Here is a 17444-nt window from a genome sequence, read left to right as displayed (position 1 = left end):
AAGGGAGGAGAATTTTTTGAATTTGAAAGCGCGACTTTATCCTTCCAATTAGAGAAAACACCCACAGTAGCAATACCATTCGAACGAGATCAGATCCCAGTGTCCTGCAATGTGCTTTAGTAATATCTCTAGCATCAAAGATAAAAGCACGTAAAACTAAACTGAAAAGAAATTAGAAATAAGCCTTAGGAAAAGAGACTGGTTATTTCTGAATACTTTAATGTGAATAAACCTACAAAGTAACCAAATACCAGACAATTGCACTACAGTAAGTAAGATGTTAGCAGGTTATATGTGTAAGGAATAGGCTGACTGTTGTTGTTATTGTGGTCTTCAGCTCGAAATTGGTTTGATGTGACTCTCCATACTAGTCTGTTCTGTTTCACTGTGTGTAGCTACACAACAATATTGTGATCTGAGAGTGTTTAGTCAAGACTTGATTTTCTGACTTTAAAGTTTTGTTAACAATTTGGTCACAGTAGACGAAAATTGGACACTGCCCCAATCCTGGGGCAGGACCCTAATTTTCATCTCCTAGTACTGATCGTTTTTCTCCCTTAACTCAATATGTTTCATTCAATTAAAAAAACAAATTTCACCGAGTTTAATGAACAAAACCAAATAAAAAATCAGTTAAATTATAGATTTGAACAAATATGAATATGATTTGAAAATCAGAAAAGTTATAAATTTAAACTGAATATGAAAGTGATTGAAAATCAGTAAATTACAAATGTTTAATTGAATAAAAAACTGGAAAGGTCTCCCACATGTAAAGACTTAAGATTTTGAGAATAAATTTAAAAATTTTTTCAATTAAATTTTTTTTAATTTAATTTTCATTTAAAAAGTATTCACCTAAGATATGTGAACTCATCTTTTTCATATTTAAAAACCTAATAAAGTTTTGTCTTATTAATTAGAACAAATAAAAGTAACTAATCTAGGGGATAAATTTAAATTTGAGAAAAATATTTTTGTTGAAAGTTTTAATAAACCCAAAAGGAACAAGCCAAATGTAATACTGCCAATTATTACTTTAAACCATATTTAATAAAAGATTACTGAGAAAGAAAAAATGTAATTAATGTATTAATCATATGTTGGAATTTTGTAATGAAAATATTGTAGATATTTGAGGAGAAATAGTAGGATCAAACTCATTCTTTTTTTATGACTATAAAAAATCTGAGGATTATCATAGAAATCATGATCATTTACTGTATCATATTTGTGATTCAATTTTCTAGAAATAGTAAAAATGTATATTCAAGTTTATATAGCATTTTTTAAAGTTCCTTCCTCAAGAAGCAAGCAAAAAAAGTAGTTTAATAGTCTCATAATATTCTATATGGAGTATTGAAAGTTAAACATATTTCCATAAAACTTATATAAGCTAAAGAATGATTAGGAATGTTATTATTAAAAGTAGCATGTAATTTCATGGTAGTTTTCTTGTGTTCCTACAGTATTTTTTTCGAGTCATATTTACAACATAAATAAGAAAGTTTGTAATAAAATTATATGGATTTATATCAATATCTCGTTTTAAACTGAATTACTCATTTACATTAACATCTCGCTATTTTAAACAATTATTTTTTTATTTCACATAATCAAACAATAAGGAATAAAGAAGATTAGTTTTTACTTCATTTGAAAAACAATAAAAATAAAATAAGCATATTAAACTCTGCTGAATTATAGTAATTTATTATATCTAATTCAAAATTATTTCTGTTCCACAGCCCAACGTTTTCCATAGTTCATAATCCATAGCAAGGTTCTGGTATTTTAGGATTTTTCAAACTTTCCTGTAGTAATTCAAGTTCATATTCAGATTCATACTTAACAATAGATACTCTAATTTCCACCTGTCTATACAAAAGTTACCTTTCTTATAAGAGATGAGAAGTTATTAATTTTATATTTTTTCATAAGTTCTTGAAAATCTTTATTATAAAATTCCTTACCCTTATCTGTTTGTGAATTTCTAGAATATCTGAGATTTCACATGTTTTTCAAAAGTATGAGTTACATTTTTACCACTTTTACCTTTTACTGGAATAGCCAGAACAAATTTTGAAAACACATCAATAACAGTTAATAAATATTTATTTCCTTTATTTATTTTTGTAATTCCTTTTTAAGTTTCCAGGATCCATTTCTGCTAGATCAGCTTGTCATAAATCTTTTATACCAAAAGAAATAATATTTATCTTTTATATTTTTCTCATCAGTTTAGGTAATTCATTAATTATTTCATCACAAATATTCTTAGACTAGGTCGGACAACCTACCTAATGTATTCAACAAATTTAATTTTTTATTTTTACTAACTGTACAATACCTTCCATTATTTGTCTTCTAGGTATTTTGCAAGTTTTTGTCGTTTTTTTATATGGATGATGCGTGTGGCAAACTTCTTACACTTCAGTCCCCAGATGACATGAATCACCTCCTCTCTCTCCAGTTTTCCTGGATATCATTCCCATGCTGGAACTGCGTCCTTCCATGACAACATTAACAGCTTCACGGTATGTCATACTGACCTGGGCATACCAATGCAAAATACATATAATATTCTTCAGACCAATTCATTTAAATGAAACATACCTACCTTCACAAGCCCCCATCCGCATTTATCCAGGTCAGGGTGCACTACACCTGAGCACTATGCTCTGAGGCGGAATTTGGGGAAGAGCCCAGCCTTTGCCTAAAACTTCCAAGGTAACAGGCTAATCTAGCACCCCACAGTCGTTCACCTGTTCTTGTGATAATTTTTAACTGAAGTGGTACTGCCGATTCTCTTTCAAAACAGTTACAAAGACTTATATATATATATATATATATATATATATATATATATATATATATATATATATATATATACACCTTGGTATGTGGCTACACAAATGAAGTGTTTCTATATATGCAGACTGAAGTGACAAATAAAAATTTGTACTAAGGCTTGGATTCAGTCCTCAGTCCCCTGCTGATTACGCAGACAGACTAACCACTACACCAGCACCATAGCACATTACGTTCGCAAAACTGTATGGACTACCCTATAATGTCTCCCTCCTCAATCCAAAGTCCCTCCCATCATGCCTCAGCCCACCTGGTATTGAGGTAAGAGGCATGCTAGGGAAACCCACTATGCCAGGGTGGCATATTGGTTAGCGCATCTGCCTAGTCAGCAGGAGACCTGGGTTTGAATCCCAGCCTTGGTACAAATTTTCTTTCGCCACTTCATTCTGTATATATACACTGTAGATGTTTGGGACTTGAAAGGATCTCTGGAAATATACAGTTTCGTTTGATCAGAGTGTTTGTGTTGTCTACAGGCTAATGCTGTTCATATTCTTCGTGCTGTGCAACGATAAGCTGCGCAGGCGCCTGAACAGCACGTTACTGTCTACTCTGCCTACATCCAGCAGCCCTCTGAGGCATACCATGCGGAAGCAAAAGACAGAGACGCCAGGTGGTGCGGACATGTCGCTGCACACATTGTCTTCAGGTGTGCCGGCATCTGCAGACGGCAGCGTCCGAAGTCGGCGACGGCAGTTAGAGTTTCCTCTGCAGGAAAGACCCCTTGTGTTGCTGACGCGCTACACTGTCTTGGGCGAAGAGGGCCAGGTGCGATACACTTTCGACCTGAGCTCGTGGTCCCCAGACGACGGCAATCCCTTTGATGCTGCCTACATGCCAACCTCTCAGGATCGGCGCTCTGCCACCAAGTACGTCTTCCCACAGACGCAAATGGACCAGGAAGGCGAAAATAGCAACTAGTCAGGCATTGTACCGTTTATTCGACCTCTACTCATAGAATTACTTAGCCTTGGTTGTATTTGTTTATATGTTGTGCCCTGTACGGTAACGCACATCAATAAAGTGTTCTTCCAAGGTCATATGCAGCTAACATTTATTCATATTTTAACGCAAATACACTACAACTAAATTGTCCTCATCTACTTCTACGTGATTATTCTGCAGTTCACAATTAAGTGGTTGGCACAGAGTACTTCAAACCACCTCCAGACTATTTCTCTGCTGTTCCACCCTCCATTACCGGGAAATCTGTGAAGAAAGTTGGATAGACCTGTTGTATCTTCCAACTGTTCTGTGAATAAAACGTAGTCTTTGGTTTGCCTTCCCTACAGCATCATCTATGTGATCATTCCAACTGAAGTTGCTCCTAATTGTAATTCCTAGGTATTTAGTCGAACTGACATCATGTAATCGAAATTTAATGGATTTCTTTTTGCACTCATCTGGGTAGCCTCACACTTTCCCCTATTGAGAGACAGTTGCCACTTTTTGCACCATTCAGATGACGTGTCTACATCTCTTTGCAATTTTTTTTTAAGTTCTGGTAACTTTACTAGACGGAAAACAACACCGTCATCTGCAAACGATCTAAAAGGACGGGTCAGATTATCTCTTAAAACGTTTACGTAGATTAAGAGCAGCAAAGGTCGTATAACACTTCCTTGGGGAACGCCGGATACCATTTCTGTTTTACCCCATGTTTTTCCATCAATTACTACACACTGCGATCTTTGTGTGAGGAAATCACGGATCCGGTCACACAACTGACGAACTGCGTAAATTCATTACAGCTTACCACAGCCACAGGATAACGATTGATAAACCACTAGATTATTTATTCTCTGTCTACTTACAAACACATTGTAACGTACCCTTAGAAAAATTAATGAATTACTGTGCTGGTAAGCCCCTACGGTATTTACCTTAATATTGTTCAAAAGTAATATTATATATATATCAGTTCATGACATCCAGTCTTACAAATTTACTGTCTCTGTCCATATCATCTGCTCTCAAAACTCCGCCATCTCATTCCCCACATCCACCACTACTGGCGGCTCAGGCACTAACTACTGATAGGCATAGTTAGCAAATGAAAGATTTTAACAGAGAAAAAACAATGTATTTACCTTAATATTGTTCAAAAGTCATATTATATATATGTATATCAGTTCATGACATCCAGTCTTAGAAATTTACTGTCTCTGTCCAGATCATCCACTCTCAAAACTCCGCCATCTCACTCCCCACATCCACCACTACTGGCGGCTCACCTCCAACCGCGCAACACTACGCGCTGTTCACATCCAGCTGCCAAACACTACAATGGCAGACTAAAATGCAAACTAGCCACGGACTGCACACAGCACAACCAGTGATTTTCATACAGAGCGATACGTGGCATTACCAATAAGAAAACCTAAACAGCCTACTTACATAGCCCCCATGCTCCCCACAAAAAATTTTACCAATTGTTTTGGGCACTGGCCAATACATATTTGTTAAAATCTTTTCACAATTACAATAACAAATAAATCAAATGCACACACTTACTGATACAATGTTGGTCAAAAGCTAAAATTTTCTCCCAGTCCATAAAGACAGTCCTGATCGTTCATCACAGTAAAAAGCAGTGTTTTTCTCAAAGTCTGAGCAGTAAAAGAAAATGCACACGGAAATAGTGGATTTCCATGCAGTCTTGAAGAAGTAGTGTTGTCCTTCCAACGGAAACACAGTGCTGACTCTTGACATGCAGACAGGTAATGGGCCACAACAGAGCAAACCCACCGCAGAGTCAGTCGATGTTTTGAAGAATATTGGTAGGTAGGTCATCACAGAGTAGACCCACTGTAGTCCTGGTAGAGATTACGGTATTGGTGGGCCACCAGAGGTGCAGACCCAGTGCACTCCTTGTAGAAATAACAGTATTGGTGGGCCATCAAAGATGCAGACCCACTGTAGTCCTTGTAGAGACAGCCAGCTACCATCTGTTGCGACTGTGCAGGTGCAGAATCACCATCGAAGAGTCTTGCAGAGTTTATAGCAAGTCCATAAACCACCGCTTGTGCATGCACTAAGTTTTTGGAATTGTCCTTAGAACCAGCAATGCTGTTAATCAGTCCCTTGCTGAATTATTAACACGTGTCCAAACACTAACAGTACTCTTTTTTTCCACATATTGTGCATATATTATGACCAACAGAAATATGTGCAGTGAAATGAATGCTTAGAAGTTACTTAATTTGATGAACTGGTGTCAATTACAATTTTATAACATGAGAAAACAATAACAAAGGTACAAAATACATCATTAAAGAACATAACAATACAGATAACATTTGTAATAATACTGGCTTTACAAAAGAATCGAAATAACATATACAGCAATGTTACAGGAATTATGACATAAGTACATACAGAAAAGATCAGAATAACTTTTGAAACATCAACTTCAGACATGAACAACAAAACAGAACAGATAAACAATGTCTAAACATCTTTACAAAGTAAATAACATAGTATTAGAAAAATTCTACAACATAACTCTCAACAGCTAAACACATAAAGACAGGAAAACACAAATACACAAAGGTACACAAACACATAGCAGAATAACACAAGAGGAAAGGGCAGGGTTTGTTGTCAGTGTAACATTTGGTACTGCAGTCAAACCCAAAACTGCATTCCATAGATCTTTCGTCTTAAATGCAACATTTGTTTCCACCAAAAAAATCCAATCCAAGCATGCTCTCTGTATTTATATGTTCACATATTTCTTACCTCATTGTTTATTTTCCATTATCTTACCTCATCATTTATTTCCAAGAAAATCTTACCTAAACCTGTTGTCCCTAAACCCTACTTTTTTGTTCATATCGTCTTTCAAAATACTTTTTTTGGCCAAACCATTTTCTTACAGCTTCTCAATGCATTTATTCCAATTCATCACAACTTATTCTCGCATATAGCCTACCCCATCTTAAGCTAACTTAAACCTACTGAGCTCAGCTGCTAAACTAAGGGACAAGGCAATGCAGCAGCACAAAACAATTATCACAAACAGCAATGACAAAAAATTCAAATTGGCAAAGCAAGCAGCAATATATATAAGTTAGCAAAGCAAATGCAACATTATCACTAATATGAGCCAATGTGCAGCAAAAAGAAAAATAAATCAGTAGTAAAACTGGTTTAACAGAGTAATACATAGTGAAATTTAATAGCGCTATGCCTGGCAAGCAGCAGCAGCAGTATGACAAAGCTCAAGCAGAACAAATATTACAGTAATGATGGCCATGTCTAATACCTATGTCACATCTTAACACTAGAGTGATGCATCACCTTAACTTACACTACTAAAAAGTTACCCAGTCACTGACAAAAATTATGCATGCAATTCCTGTGAAGGGAAATGTCTTTTTGTGCTCCCTCGTTTTTTTGGAAGTAGATCATAAAATTATTATTTACTGGATCTGTAGGCATAAAATAACTATATTAGTACATCTATTAAATGTTATTTTAACCAATGCTACAGTGCAGCTAGAAACTAGATATTAAACAAAATGAGCAAATATGTACAAAGGAAGGCATGAAACATCATTCACTAAGCCATATGGCATTTCATAAGGCAGTAAAAAAATCTCTCAACTAGAAAGACAGTAGTCATAATCAGGTGTATAGACATAAAATATTTCTCGTCATTTCAATAGGCATTTCAGTGAATATCATAAATTAAGAGCTCCACAGTGTAATCATATGTTTTCAAGTTTGAGCGTGTCGTATTTGTGATGCTTTCTACAAAGAAATGTCAATAGCGAGGATAATGGCCTTTTTTTTACCTAATGGCTTTTTCTCCAGGCGACTGGCACACCTGGGCGCCACCTGGGTCACTTAGCTTCCTTACCGAAATATTTATGACAGCAGTTTGCGCTACAGTGACAGTCTCATATAAAAAATTTCACAGGTCGAGAATTTGCGTTACAAATGTGTGAAAACAAAATCCTATAAATATAACAGTGTCCAAAACATTTTCGCCGGCATTGTGATACATTCACGCATGTACATACATTTCATAACTCTTAAAGTACGATTCTTGGTTTCCAACAACCTTTTTCACAAACCAGAGTCCATAATCTCTACTGATTATTCCTTACCTTATTACACATATACATATTCGTCGACACTTCTTCAATATTTCATCATAACAGATACGTAGCATAATCAAATTCCTCATATAGCATCAGCTTATTGATCATAAACATACCTCAGCAGCATAATACACATCGTCATCGTAATAATAACATCACAACACCTCAGTCAAATCTCAAAATCGTTGTAGCTTCCTCCAATAACTTCAAAACCTGAAAAAAAAACTCTGCCACTTCAATAGTGTCATCTACCTCTAACATACTTTAAAAATCATGATACCATACCAAATACATCATTCAAAGCTCTCATAGCGTCACAATGGTTCCAAAAAAAGATGAACAGTTCACAAAGTACAGACAAAATACAATTTTGTAAGTGTGAAGTTATCCAACGGTGTAATTACGTAAACATCTGTCACTGATGCAGTAAAATAAATGTTTGTCTCTCTCAGTTAAATGATCAGATAGCTGTGTAATTTATGCATTAGAGAAATATGGTACCGATGTGTAAAGTTGTATAAGCAAATACCATATTAGCTAGGGCTCCTTGTGCTTGCCAAACATATGGTACATAAAGTAAGCGTGTACCCCCCTGAGGATTAATGTAATTATACCATCAAGTGTTACAAATTACAGCAATGGAATGAAATGTATCACGAAAAACCTTTGTATCATTGTAATTCAAAAATCCTTAAAAATAAATGTTTTAAGTACAAAATTAATCACTCAAATACGTGTATTGTAGCGCTAAACTGTGCGTCCTGTTGTAAGATAATCTCTGTCATTACTTAAGAGTAAAAAATGTGCCAAGTGTCGTAATTATTGTCGTCCGTAAGCAAAGTTCTGTGGAAGTCAATGTACTTACCTCGCAATAAACAAAAGCGAAATGCTATGCGTATAGATATCGTAGTTGTTACGTACAGTACCGTATCAAGAAAGTACTAAACTGTAACGTATTGTTGTGCTACGAAAAAGGCTGTCTCATTGTAGCTATACCACAAAAGTTACTACTAAAACATGTTTTACTTTCCAGAAGAATTCAGAAAAGCTGTGCAGATATAAAACAGATACACCGCAAAAGCAACAATGTAAATTGTGTCACACATTAGTAGCGTCGTGATATAATCGTGTAGCTGTCAAAGAAACCAAATGCTAAGTCATCTTTAATCTCACAGAAAGTGCTTTAAATCCAGAATGTATTCTCAAGTAAACCAAAATGTTGCATTAAAATCTCGTCAGCAGTACTGGTATATGCTCTAAGTATGTGAGCCTTATAGTCGTTACGTAATCATACAACTAACAAGCAAGAATGTACACCCACAATAACACTGTGTCATGTTTTCACTATAACAATGCATTCGTAATTACTGTCTAAATATGTTCCCTAGGTTCTAGACTGGATAGTTAACTTTAAAACATAGTTGGATGTTAACAGTTTCTAAGTCTGACGAAGCGTACCAGTAACATGAAGTGAAAAATTTTATAGCAAAGACTAAGTTAAAAAGCAGATTATCTTTCAATAAACGGTTTTACATCCGAAACCTTTACTCTTTCTAGTACGCAGAGTTTCAACTTCAACGCAGTAATCATGTTGTATACGTCGGATTCTGTAAGGTCCATTGTAAACCAGAAAGAATTTGTGACTCAAGTATTTCTTCTTATGTGACAATGAATGAGCTTTAACGTGAACTTTCTGACCAATATACAGTTTCTTTGCATTTGCTTTACCGTGTAGTTTTCTCCTTTTGTCTGCAGCAGAATTTATATTTTTAATAGCTTTGTGTCGAATTTTTCGTGTATTCGGAAAAGGTACAAGCTCTCTGAATCTGTTCGGTGGTTCTTTATTCTTCTGTACAAGAATAGGTGGTAAAGCAGTGGAGTCATGAGGTATTTCATTCAGCACGTTTTGAAATAAGTGTAAATACCTGTCCCAATACTGATGCTTTCTGTGACAATAAAGTCTGCAAAGCTTATTGATTTCTTTCATAATCCGTTCAGACGGTTTACAGTGTGGTGAGTACAATGAAATAAAAACAGGTTTGATTTTATGATTCCGAAGCATGCATGACCAAACAGCAGACCTGAATTGTGGTCCGTTATCTAAAATGACTTTACTAAAGTGTCCAACTTCATGTAAGAAATTTTTAACAAAGACGTTGGATACAGACCGTCCAGTGGCTTTACGTAACGGTGTGAAAGAAACAAATTTTGAAGTACGTAAATCCATTAGATGTTCTGACAAGCGGTCCCAAGAGATCAACAGCAGCAAATTCTTTTAATTTAGAAGGAATGCTAGGAAACAACGGAGCACGACGTGAGATAGTAGTTGGTTTAGCTTTTTGACAAAGTTTACAAATAGAGAAGACTCTTCGAATTCTCTTTTCCATATTGTTAAAATAACAAGTCGTCCGAAGAATATGATAACATTTACGTGGACCAAAATGTGCATAGCTGAAATGAATGTACCAAATGAGCTTATTAACAAAATCGTCAGGAATGCAAAGTACCCATAGCTTGTCATCAACAGTGCAGCGTTTGAACAGTATGTTGTTTCTAACCAGATAATAATGCCGAACTGTGTGTGTTTCTTTTCTTGCCATTTGCTTTTGATGTCTTTCCAAATCGGATCTTTATCTTGTTCATGAGCAGTGTCCTTTAACGATGTGGTAATGAAGTTTTCAAAGGCGGCTTTCTGAATGTAAAGAATACTGAAATTTTTCTCGAGGTTGCCTTCTGTGTTACTTTTCTTAAGCCCAGCCGGTGCGCGTGACAGTCCATCCGCAACAATGTTCTCCTTGCCGGGAATATAGACTATTGTGAATTGGAATTCTTGCAGAAACAATGCCCAACGTTTTAACCTGTCATGATTTAATTTTGAAGACATAAGAAATTGTAATGCACGATGATCACTGTATACTTTTACGTGCTTACCAGAAAGAAAGAAACGGAATTTGCTAAATGCCCAAACGATAGCTAAAGCTTCTAATTCAGTAACGGAATAATTTTTTTCAGATTTTGTTAGCACTAGGCTAGCAAAAGCAATGGTTTTCTGAACAGTAGTGTCATTTTCTATGGCTTCTTGAAATAAATGGGCACCAAGACGAACTTTAGAAGAGTCCGTGCTTAGGCAGAATTCTTGTGACAGATCTGGATGAGCTAGTGTTGGCATGTCAAGTAGCGCTTCTTTCAAAGACTTGAATTCCAACTGTGCTTGTTCGTCCCAGTTCCAAATAGTATTTTTTCCAGTGAGAGAACAAAGTTTTGGTCTAATTAGAATTTGCGTATTTAGAAAACGACGGTAAAAATTTACGAGACCTAGAAAACTGCGGACTTGTTTTTTGTGAATGGAACTGGAATGGCTCTGATTGCTTCTAACTTTTCAGGATCCGGCTGAATGCTTTCAGAAGAATTATGTCCCAAAAACCTCAGCTTTGACCTACCGAATTCAGACTTTTCCAAGTTAACTGTAATTCCAGATTCTGCAAAAATACATAACAAACTGTTGAGGATGCGATTATGTTGTTCCCATGAAACTTCTGCTATTGGAATATCGTCCACATATAGGGTGATGTGAAGTTTTAAGAACTCAGGTAATATGGAATTTAGCCCGCAGATGAATGCTGCCGAAGAAATGTTCAAACCAAAAGGAAGTTTCCGAAACTGATAACAAACGCCGAAACAAAGGAAAGCTGTGTATTTTCTACATTCTGGATGAAGTTCGATCTGATAAAAGCTGGATCTGAGATCAATGGAAGACAACAGTTTTACACCATTAAAATTTTGAAGAAGTTCTTCCAACGTTTGCAGCCTGTCTGTTTCAGGAATGATGATAGTATTGATTTGTCTCGAATCTAAGGCAAGCCTGATTGATCCATTTTTATTCTCAACAACATGTAATGGATTGTTGTATGAGCTTACTGCAGGCTCAATAATGCCCTCGTGAAGCATAGATTGTATTTCTGTTCTAACACAGTCCCTATAATGTGCCGGAATTACGTATGGTCTAACACAAAATTTACTATGCTCACGAACACGAAATTGGTATTGAAATCCCTTGATTGTTCCTGTTTTGTGAGTAAAAACTGTGGAATGTGCTTGTAAAATCTCAAAATGGTCCTGCCTATCAGTGTCATTACAATTCTCAATTGTTTGAAGTTTATTATGAATTAACTCATTAGTATCAAATACGCCGTCGATATCATCCCTGTCAGTAGTTGCAGAGTGATTGTTAGTGTCAAGCTCCGTCGAAAATTCCTAACTGTTGTCTGACAGGAGGTAAAGCCGATTAATTTCCTCATCATGGTTTGAGAGCCAATCTTCAAATTTCAAAGCTATTGACTTAACCTCTTTCTCTAAACCTATTTCAGCATCGTGAAAGTTTAAGATTGCTTTGTATTCATTCAAAAAGTCTACTCCCAATATACTTTCTGTTGACAATAATGGAACGATAAGGAAGTTCATAGAGAAACTGTGGCTTTGACAAAAGAATTCTAAGTTGGTTTGTTGGCATACATCTACACTTTTTCCAACGATTGCACCATGTAATTTAATCTTACGTAACAGAAGTGTGGGGCAATCGTTTGATTTGTTGCATTTGCTAAAGGCTGTTTCACTAATTACTGAAATGGGACTGCCAGAGTTAAGTACTGCCGTAAATTCTACGTCATTTACTGTAATGTGAATTACAGGATATGCAATGTTGTTATGTTTTACATTGTGTTCCTGGAGTAAGATGTCCCTAATGTCTTCCATTTTTACGTAATTACTAGCCACGGCAGCTACGTCGTCAGCTTCATAAGTACGTTTTGTGGCTGCCAGCGGTGTGAGCCATTGCCTATTGTCTCTTTGTTGGCGCGCGTCGTTATTGGGATTTGGAGATCTAACTTCTACAAATTCACCCTGTCGAGAGGGCCCTGCCATGTTTGAATCCCGCCAGTTCTGATGGAATTCAGGTCTGTCGTTTTGTCAGTAGTTTACATAGTTTCTTGTTTGTCGGTCATGTGGTGGATAATTTCTCCCGGAATCATAACTGCGCGGTGGACCGTTGAGTCTGAAGTTATTCTGTCTCCCTTGATAATAATTATTTTGGTTCCCATATTGTCTGTTTCTCTAATTGTCTCTGTGATAGTCATTACTGCGGAGAGGTGATCTTTCCCTGTAATTATTACTACTCTGCCAACGGTTATCATATGGGTGGTGTCTGTTTTGGTTTTGTTGTAAGAATAGCCTTGTCGTGTCCATTTATAATTTCTGTCGTCACGGAATTGTGACGGATGTGACCTGTAATTGTTGTGTTCCTGTTTTCGTGTCCCGCGATTGTCAGTGTCAATTTCCAATTCTTGTAAGAGTCCCTGAAAAGCTTCAATGTCGTCTTTGCAACGTCCTGCCAAAATAATGTGTCGTAAATGTTCAGGCAATTTGATTAAGCAAATGCGGACGAGTTCTGAGGGGCTGTATGGGTTTGAAAGATACTGATTCTTTTGTGACGTGTCTTCGAAATATTTGACAGGACTAGAAAATTCCGATTGTTCGAAATGTTTCATCATTATGATGCTGTGTTTTACTCGGCCTTGTGTAGCTTGAGACCAATATGCTGAGAGGAGGGCATGATAAAATTCTCCTTCACTGTGACAATCGTGAATGACCGATCGCATTCCTACAGCTGGTTCATTTTCTGAGTAGCCACACATAAATTCTAACCTGTGCTCCGATGACCAGTTGGGAGGAAACCAATGAGAGAATTGATGAAGCCATGCTTGTGGATGAATGAAGTTGCCAGAATTCTTAAATGTTTTGAATTTGCGTGTAGTAATGAACAACTTATAGTCAAAATCGTCATGTCGGCGAGTCGCATATCGGTCATTGTTACTCCGTTTCGGCGGTTCAATCTCAAAATTCAGTGCGCCTTGCCAACTTCTTTCATAATTTTCGAAATTCCCTGTGTTATTATTTTGTGACTTTTCCGTATTTCTAAGTCCCTCTTCCCGTGTTGGAGTGCGAGTCTCCTCTGAAATATGTAATTCTTGTATTACCCGTGTCAACTGATCTTTTACTTCCCGGATTTCTCTTTTGTACTGTGTATTGATTTGATTTTGATGTTGTTTGAATTTTCTAATTTGTTCATACTCTTCTGTGTCAGTGAAGGCTACGGGTCTTCTGTCATTCAGATCATCATCTACCTTTGTAGATAAGTTAGTGAACTGAACCGAAAGTTCGACTACTTTCTCCGATAGTGAACTGATTTCCTCAGTGTGTTTTTCTGAACCAAGTTTCAGAGTGTCCATTTGTGTTGAAATCGTATCTATTGTGTCCTTTAAGTTTTCCTGAGGTTTTGCAAGTTGCGTAACCGAATCGGTAGATGCAACTGAGTCAATTTTAGCTTGCAAGGTGTCGTGATTTTCATGAACAATAGTTTGCAGTTCTTTTATGGCTGCTTCGTGATTCTGTAATGCATTTTCATGACGCGAAAAAATAGGTTGGAAATGCTCACAAATTTGTGTTTTTACATCATTACAGACTTTTTGACATTTCGATTCGATGTTATGTAACTCAGCAGTTAAGGCTTCATGTGTTTGTTCGTTCATGGTGTCTAACTTTTGAAGCTATTGCTGTGTTTGTCTCTGATTTTGTTTCATTTGTTGCACTAATTGCAATAATAATGTATTAGTGTCTGGAATCTGTTCCTCTGTGCTTTTCGGCAATGCATTTGCACCACCAACGTTCACATTTTGACGATTAGAAAATGTGTCTTGACTTATTTGAGAAAATGGTGAGGACGCAAAACATGAATCTATAGTATTTGCAAGATTCCGTCCTGTCATTTCGGATTCCTGAGGCGAACTGTTGCCGACCGATCGATCGATAATGCTTCCCTGTTGACTAATTGTTTCACTGTCTACACCATTATTTGCCGCCCGCTCCATTTACCTATGCACAGTTACCAAATTACTACTTTGAACATTAGTTAATTCACTACTCGGTGGTGCTAACACACTACTTTCGTCTTCACTGTCATTTCTCAGTTTACTTTGGAGCCTAGTATTTCGCTTTTCACACGCCATAATTGTCACAATGTTTCACACAATTACACAGAAAAGCACAACTGAATGAGTAAAATAAGAAAACACATTAACATAGCACTGAAAATAATATCTAGTTACTTGCAAGCGCAGCTGCAAAATGCTAGGTGCAAATCTACATGCATGTGACAAGTGTTTTACTGTACAACAATGAAAAACTACAACTACAAAGAAGATCCTCTCTACAATTACGCGCTAGCAATAAACAATAGCTACACTAATTACACAAACTACATGAAAAAATCAGAAGATTCCGGTGAGGTATCCTCGGCTAAGGCTCGACATATGTAACGTCCCCTTAGAAAAATTAATGAATTACTGTGCTGGTAAGCCCCTACTGTATTTACCTTAATATTGTTCAAAAGTCATATTATATATATATATGTGTATATATATATATATATATATATATATATATATATATATATATATATATATATATATATCAGTTCATGACATCCAGTCTTAGAAATTTACTGTCTCCAACTGCCCAACACTACAATGGCAGACAACAATGCAAACTAGCCGCAGACTGTACACAGCACAGCCAGTGATTTTCATACAGAGCGCTACGTGGCGTTACCAATAAGAAAACCTAAACAGCCTACTTACAACATGAAAGATAATAAGGTCCACCGAAGGAATCTTGAAGATGCGAGTCACTTAACTAATTATGTTTGGGATAATAAATCGTGAGTCCTATTAGCAATGGCGTTTAATGATGAAGACTCTAAGTCCTCTAGGCCCCATACTAATGGTGAATACTGAGCACAGTTAACAGTTCAAGTGCCACACAGGATCACCAATCTTGGGACACCAAGTCCGTGGGAGGACAAATCATAGAACTCAAAATTGCCTGGCCGCTGGCTGGAGCTCTAAACAGTTGTGGTGAGGTGTCTGCCAGTTTGAAAGGGTGTTGGAACCGCGAGGAGTAGTACCTGGATGTCATTCTGGATTATAACTGCTTTCGGTGACTCAGTGACCGGAACTAACTGAGGGCGTTAAGAGGCCAATGGGAATGCCATTGTTATATGCAGAGGAGAGAATGGATAGGAGGAAAGACTAAATTCAAGGTCTCTATTAGGGTGAAGACTTGTCTTATGACGTGACAGAAGAAGAAACTGGAGTCGACGTAGAAGAGACAAGGGATCCAGTATTAGAATCAGAATTTAAAAGAGCTTTGGAAGACATAATATCGAACAAGGCATTAGGGATAGATAACATTCCATCAGAAGTTCTAAAATTATTAGGGGGGGGCAACAAAACGATTATTCACGTTGGTGTGTAGAATGTATGAGTCTGGGGATATACCATCTTTCAGAAAAACATCATCCACACAATTCGGAAGATTGCAACAGCCATCGTACAATCAGCTCAACACCTCATGCTTCCAAGTCACTGACGAGAATAATATACAGAAGAATGGGGAAAAAATTGAAGATGCATTAGATGACGATCACTTTGGCTTTAGGAAACGAAAAATCAATAGAAAGGCAAATCTGATGTTGTGCTTTATAATTTAAAGCAAGACCTAAGAAAAATCAAGACACGTTCATAGCATCTGAAGAAATAGAAAAAGCGTTCAACAATGACAAATGGTGCAAGATGTTCAAAATTTTGAAAAAAAATATGGCTAAGCTACACAGAAAGACGATTAATATTAAATATATGCAACAACCAAGAGGGAACAATAAGAGTGGAAGACCAAGAACGAGGTGCTCGAATTAAAAAGGGTGTGAGGCAGTTATGTAGTCTTTCGCCATTACTGTTCAACCTACATAATGATGGAAATAAAAGAAAGGTTCAGAACTGGAATTAAAATTCAAGGTGATTGGATATCAGAGATAAGATTCTCTGATGATATTGCTACCCCAGTGAAAGTGAGGAAGAATTACAGTAGTTACAAGTGGCATGAACGGCCCAATGAGCGCAGACTATGGATTGAGAGTAAATCAAAGAACGGCAAAAGCAATGAGAAGTAGCAGAGAAGTGAACAGCGAAAAACTTAACTTCAGAATTGATGGTCATGAAGAAGGTGCAGTTAGAGAATCCTGCTACCTAGGCAACAAAATAACCCATGACTTTCGGAGCAGGGAGGACATAAAAAACAGACTTGCACTGGCAAAAAGGGCATTCCTGGCCAAGAGAAGTCCGCTAGCATCAAACGAAGGCCTTAATTTGAGGAAAATTTTTTTGAGGAAGTGCGTTTGGAGCACAGCATTGTATCGTAGTAAAACATGGACTGTGAAAAACAGGAAAAGAAGAGAATCGAAGTACTTAAGATGTGGTGTTTCAGAAGAACGTTAAAAATTAGGTGGACTGTTAACGTAAGGAATGTGGAGATTCTACAGAAAATTGGCGAGGAAAAGAACATATGGAAAACACT

General features: G+C 36.7%; 1 protein-coding gene and 1 non-coding gene across 2 annotated transcripts in view; both read left to right on the top strand.

Moving 5' to 3' along the window:
• Window positions 1-3833, top strand: part of LOC126455825 (adhesion G-protein coupled receptor G6-like) — an 80093-nt gene extending 76260 nt beyond the window's left edge. The window contains exon 5 of the mRNA XM_050091587.1: window positions 3348-3833. Within this exon, the coding sequence (XP_049947544.1) occupies window positions 3348-3792 (445 nt within the window). The 3' untranslated portion in view covers window positions 3793-3833. The remainder of the gene's footprint in view (window positions 1-3347) is intronic.
• Window positions 3162-3233, top strand: Trnat-agu (transfer RNA threonine (anticodon AGU)). Its single transcript has one exon. It is a non-coding gene; the product is annotated as a tRNA-Thr (tRNA).
• Window positions 3834-17444: the final 13611 nt, after the last annotated feature.

This window comes from Schistocerca serialis, chromosome 2 (assembly GCF_023864345.2).
Source record: "Schistocerca serialis cubense isolate TAMUIC-IGC-003099 chromosome 2, iqSchSeri2.2, whole genome shotgun sequence".
Taxonomy (NCBI): domain Eukaryota; kingdom Metazoa; phylum Arthropoda; class Insecta; order Orthoptera; family Acrididae; genus Schistocerca; species Schistocerca serialis.
This window is presented reverse-complemented; position numbering and strand designations above follow the sequence as displayed.